The 6384-nt window shown below is 45.2% G+C and overlaps 1 protein-coding gene across 1 annotated transcript in view; it reads right to left on the bottom strand.

Moving 5' to 3' along the window:
* LOC143286533 (uncharacterized) overlaps positions 1-6094 on the bottom strand; it is a 12701-nt gene extending 6607 nt beyond the window's left edge. The window contains exons 1-3 of the mRNA XM_076594133.1: positions 5964-6094; positions 4297-4626; positions 3300-3716 (exon numbers count right to left, since the gene is read on the bottom strand). Coding sequence (XP_076450248.1) covers positions 3300-3716; positions 4297-4626; positions 5964-6039 — 823 coding nt within the window. The 5' untranslated portion in view covers positions 6040-6094. The remainder of the gene's footprint in view (positions 1-3299; positions 3717-4296; positions 4627-5963) is intronic.
* Positions 6095-6384: the final 290 nt, after the last annotated feature.

Consider the following 6384-nt stretch of genomic DNA (forward strand, 5'->3'; position numbering starts at 1 on the left):
CGGGCCATAAGTGCATGCATGTATATTTGTGTGCCTATTATGGTGGATTTGGTGAACAAAATTTGGCCAGAGGACAACATCTTTTTCCATGGGTTCTGTTTCAGCGCGCCATGTGCACGCTGCACACGGGACCTCGGTTGATCGTCTCATCTGAAAGATTAGATGCACAGTTTGTTTTTCCAGTCAAATGTAAGAGAGAGGACGAGGGCGTCAATCGAACCAACACGCTCACGGACTCTGTTTTGGCAGAGAGCGTCTTAACCATTCTGCCATCTTCCTCCTTTGGAAGCTGAAATCATCCGTGTATGTTGGTGCACAGTTAAGACAGTGTTGTGTTCGGTGTTGTTTTATTTTCTGGCGTTGCTAGGACCTGCCATAGTCCTAGTTGTGATGCTGGGATTATGTAATATTGTTTCCTGGAATCGCTCGGCACAAGCTCATACTCCTACAATCTGAGTGTGAGATGGTTATCTGCCCATGCTAGGGGGTAGGGAGAGGAAGAAGTAAAGGTGACTTGAAGCAGTTGTATTCCTCAGTCTGTCATGTTCAGTTATGTGCTTTGAATCGCGATATTCTTTTTAAAACGATCGCCATCTGTTCCGTTCTGAATGGAGAATTCTAAGAACGCTCTATCATCCCCCAGTCTTCCATTTACATCCATGCTTTTGAAAAAAAAAAAGTAGATGAATCCACACGTGGCTTTATACGAAATGCCCGGTTTTTAGCTCCTTTTCTTCGCTTGATTCGTACACTCATTTTGATGATCTTGATCGTTTGTTATTGTTGTTTTTTCTAACCAGTATATCATTGTCCATGAAAGAACTACCGATAAGAATTCCGTATATACCCGATAAACTGATGGTGGGAAAAAAGAGAGAAATGAAATGCAGACAGAGAGAGAAAAAAAAAGACATCGAAACGAGAGGGGGGGGGGGGGAAGCGAGAGAGCCAGTGAGAAAGAGAGGGAGAAAGGCAGACAGAGATACAGACACAACAGACACAGTCACGACAGACACAGTCACAATGTGGCAAAGAGAATGCTGAACAAAGGTTGAATGTAGGCCCTGTGCCTGTTTTCCTTGGCCCCGGAAAAGAAAAACTGCAATACAATGCACCCCAAAAGCAAACGTTTTAACCCTTGGAGTGCTGAACCTTTGTGAAATGAGATCTCAGTGACATGAGATTGCAGAGCAGTCACTCCTTTTGTGCACTTATCGATGGTGGTGTTCATTTTGCCGAACAAAAAACAAACAAACAACAACCACAAACAAAACCACTATCCCTGTAGGGAAAAGTCCAGATTCAGAGTGACAACTGATGTCTCAACGTCAAGGCTCTGTCTTATCTCAGTCGGGAGACAGCCCTTCACTGACGTCCTGACCTGTAGGCTCTATCTTACCTCAGTGAAGAGACAGCCCTTCACTGACATCCTGACCTGTAAGCTCTGTCTTTCCTCAGTGAGGAGACAGCCCTTCACTGACATCCTGATCTGTAAGCTCCGTTTTTCCTCAGTGAGGAGACAGCCCTTCACTGACATCCTGACCTGTAGGCTCTGTCTCACCTCAGTGAGGAGACAACCTTTCACTGACATCCTGACCTGTAAGCTCTGTCTTACCTCAGTGAGGAGACAACCCTTCACTGACATCCTGACCTGTAAGCTCTGTCTTTCCTCAGTGAGGAGACAGCTCTTCACTGACATCCTGACCTGTAAGCTCTGTCTCTCTCAGTGAGGTGACAGCCCTTCACTGACATCCTGACCTGTAAGCTCTGTCTCTCTCAGTGAGGTGACAACCCTTCACTGACATCTTGACCTGTAAGCTCTGTCTTTCCTCAGTGAGGAGACAGCCCTTCACTGACATCCTGACCTGTAAGCTCTGTCTTTCCTCAGTGAGGGGACAGCCCTTCACTGACATCCTGACCTGTAAGCTCTGTGTTATCTCAGTGAGGAGACAGCCTTTCACTGACATCCTGACCTGTAAGGTCTCTTTCACTTCAGTGAGAAGAAAGCCCTTCACTGACATCCTGACCTGTAAGGTCTCTTTCACCTCAGTGAGGAGACAGCCCTTCACTGACAACCTGACGTCCAGTCTCTGTCTTACCTCAGTGAGGAGACAGCCCTTCACTGACATCCTGACGTCTAGGCTCTGTCTTACCTCAGTGAAGAGACAGCCCTTCACTAACATCCTGACCTGTAAACGCTGATCTGTCTTACCTCAGTGAGGTGACAGCCCTTCACTGACATCCTGACCTGTAAGCTGTGTCTTGCCTCTGTGAGGAGACAGCCCTTCAGTGACGAGCATACTCGTTATAAGCAGTCAAGGGTGAAGGGGTGAAAAGCACAGCGCCAACAGCCTTGACACCAATTTCACAGAAGGACATTAACGTGAAACACGTTTTTACAATGGGACTGATTTCCAACAATGAAACTCACTGTCTTTGCAATTGTTGATTTGTATATATTATAAATATATGTGTTTGTATATATATATATATATATATATATATATATATATATATATATGTGTGTGTGTGTGTGTGTGTGTGTGTGTGTGTGTGTGTGTGTGTGTGTGTGTGTGTGTGAATGCCACGCATTATTGAAAGAGAGGAAGGAAGAAGGAAAAGAAATAAAGAAAAATCAATCAGGAAGAAGATACGTAAAAAGAAAGATAAGGGGGGAGAGAAATATGAAAAGAGACAGTGAGACAGACAGAGACAGTGTAAAACAGACGCGTACAGACACAGACAGACAGACGGGGAGAGAGAGAATGAGAGAGGCACACAGAGAGAGAGAGAGAGAGACAGAAAGAGAGAAAGCGGGGGAGGCAGAGAGGCAGAGACAGAGAGAGACAGAGACTGACAGATCAACATTTACAGAAATGGATACAGAAAGAAACACACACACACACACACACACACACACACACACACACACACACACACACACAGCACGCGCGCACACGTGCACATGCGTGCATTTAATATATGCATAGTACTGGAGATAAGAGCCCCAAAGAGAAAGACAGACAGACAGACAGACAGACAGGCAGGCAGAAAGAGAGAGAGATAGATACACAGAAAGACAGAGAAAGTGGGGGAGGGAGGGAGAGAGAGAGAGACATACAGAGAAATAGAGAGAGACACATTCGGTCAGATGGGGCAGAGAGAAAGAGAGAGGCAGAGAGAGATTAGCAGACATCAACAACAACACAACAACAACAACTTCAGACAAAAAAGATACGGAAAGAAGTCGAGACACCAACCACCTAAACACACCAAACCAGCCATGTAACAGTACTCACCTCGGATCATCCACACGCTCTTCTGCTTCTTCTGCTTCCCCTCCTTCTCCTCCCCCTCCTCCTCCTCCTCCTCCGCCCCTTCCACTTGACAGGTGTAGACCCCACCGTCCTCCACCCCGAACTTCTGAACGATGTGTTCTACACGACTCAGCTTCGTCGCCACCACCGCCCCATCACCATCATCACCACCATCATCATCTCTGGGAGGCATGGTGAGGGGCGTGGAAGTGGGCGTGGTGGGCAGCAGGATTCCAAATCGCGTGAGTGTGGCATTCCTGGGCGGTCTACCCGGGTCCCAGTCGCACTGAAAAGTCAAGGTGGAGTTTTCCAGCACTGCAACGGCGTCCTTGGCTGCTGCTGGCTCTACCACTGCTGCCCCGTTAATGTGAACCCTGAAGCTGATGATTTGCGGAGGTTCTGCGATTTGGGATAATCATCATGTTATAGGAGTAGTTAGTAGTTAGGCAAAATGCTATCTATCTATCTATCTATCTATCTATCTATCTCTCTCTCTCTCTGTCTATCAGCACCACACAGACACACACACACACACACACACACACACACACACACTCACACACACACACATATATATATATATATATGTGTGTGTGTGTGTGTGTGTGTGTGTGTGTGTGTGTGTGTGTGTGTGTGTGTGTGTGTGTGTGTGTGTGTCTGTGTGTGTGTGTCTGTGTCTGTGTGGTGCAGATAGATAGATAGACAGATGCACATTCACACACAAAACGTCACGCACAAAGTAACACTCAGCATACGTATCAAACATTACAATACTGAAATGATATATGACACATACTCTGTGTACTCCGTGTACTCTGTGTGTGTGTGTGTGTGTGTGTGTGTGTGTGTGTGTGTGTGTGTGTGTGTGTGTGTAGCTTCTTTTACGAGCATGCTCTCTGTGTAACTGTGATTCTGAAAAACAGGTTAATTAATAATTATAAGAAACGAAAACAGAACCAGAACCACAAAACAAACTCACCCATCAGCGTGACATTGAAACTTGCTCGGATCGTGGAGTTGTTTTCAGCACATCCGCCAGCTCTGAGGTAGACTGTCCGCCACATCCGCTCACCAAGAACGTTGGACACTGTGAACATTTGGGTGGTTTTGTTGTAAAGACACCTGCTCCAATTGGAGCTCGCCCGATGATCTGTGAACCGGCACAGGGTGAGTACCCGTGTGTCATCTTCTTTCTCAACTGCCACGCGGACAACTTCACAGCTCTGAGACACTGTGAAGGAGACAGGGGAACCAGCGTGGCGGATGTAACGTACTCCGTCGGCGTTGAGATCGTCGACCCGAAAAGAGCCTGCGTCGTAAAAACATGATACTAATGATGATGATGATGATGAAGATTTCTTACAAACGACATCAATATCAGCAGCAACAGCACAACCATTACAAACGCCCCAGCAACGATGTTTGAAGAGAACATAATGATGATGGTGAAGGTGATGGTGGTGGTGGTGATGATGACGATGATGCTGCTGCTGACGATGATGATGATGATGATTGCAACGAGCGACATCAATATCAGCAGCAACAATAGAACCACCACAAAAATGATTTGAGAGAACATTAAGATGATGTTGGTGATGGTGGTGGTGGTAGTGATGATGATGATGATGATGATGATGATGACAGCGATGCTGATGAGGTTTGCAATGAACATCAATATCATATCAGCAGTAGCAAAGCAACTACCACAAACAACCCTGGTAAAAATGATTGAAGAGAACATGATAATGATGATGGTGATGGTGATGGTGGTGGTGATCATGATGATGGTGATGATGATGGTGATGGTGGTGGTGATGATGATCATGATGATGGTGATGATGATTATGATAGTGATGCTGATTAGCATTGCGACGACAACAATATCATATCAGCAACAAACAACAACCACAAACAACTCCAGCAAAAATGATTGAAGAGAACATGATGATGGTGATGGTGGTGGTGGTGGTGGTGGTGGTGGTGGTGATGATGGTGATGATGGTGATGCTGCTGATGATGGTAGCGATGCTAATGAACATTGCAACGACAACAATATCATATCAGCAACAAATAACCATCACAAAGAACCCCAGCAGAAATGATTGAAGAGAAAATGACGATGGTGATGGTGGTGGTGGTGGTGGTGGTGGTGGTGGTAATGATGGTAATGATGATGATGATGATGAAGATTGCAACGAACGACAACAATATCATATCAAAAGCAACAACACAACCACCACAAACAACCCCAGCAAAAATGATTGAAGAGAACATGATGATGACGATGATGATGATAACAACAATGAAAAGTAGACTGAATAAACAGCAACAACGCCAGTAATAATAATAATAATAATAATAATAATAATAATAATAATAATAATAATAATAATAATAATAATTAGAAGAAAAAGAAGAAATAACGACAAAAGTGATAACAAAAATGACGATAACAATTATGTATAGAAATGTAAGTAATGGCAGCAGCAATAATAACAATTATGGTAACATGACAGTGATGACTATGATGATGCGAAGGAGACAGAAGAGGAAGAAGAAGACGAAGAAGAAGAAGGGATAGAGAGAGAGACAGAGACAGAGACAGACAGACAGACAGACAGTGTCACCGTCCCTCCAGTCACTGACCAGCGTCCTGGCAGCGGGTCATCCTCAGAAGATGAAGGAACCCACACAGCATCAGAATGAAGCACGGTGCAGGCATTGTCACGGGCCTTCTTGATTCTTTTTTTTCTTCTCCAGCTCCTGCCTCTCTTCTTCCCCCTCCTCCCTCTCTTCCTCTTCTATTTCTCCTTCCCCCTCTCCTCCTCCTCCTCCTCCTCCTCCTCCTCCTCCCTCTCTTCTTTTTCTCTTCCTCCTCCCTCTTCTGATCCTCCTCTTCTTGTTCTCCTTCTCCTCGAGCTCCTGTTCTATTGCTTTTGCTCAGCCTCCTTTTGTTGTTGTTGTTGATGATGATGATGATGTTGTTGCTGTTGTCGTTGATGTTGCTCTTCTTCTTCTTCGTCGTCGTCGTCGTCGTCGTCGTCTTCTTCTTCTTCAACAAACTTTT

The sequence above is a fragment of the Babylonia areolata genome, chromosome 10 (genome assembly GCF_041734735.1).
Source record: "Babylonia areolata isolate BAREFJ2019XMU chromosome 10, ASM4173473v1, whole genome shotgun sequence".
Classification (NCBI taxonomy): Eukaryota; Metazoa; Mollusca; class Gastropoda; order Neogastropoda; family Buccinidae; genus Babylonia; species Babylonia areolata.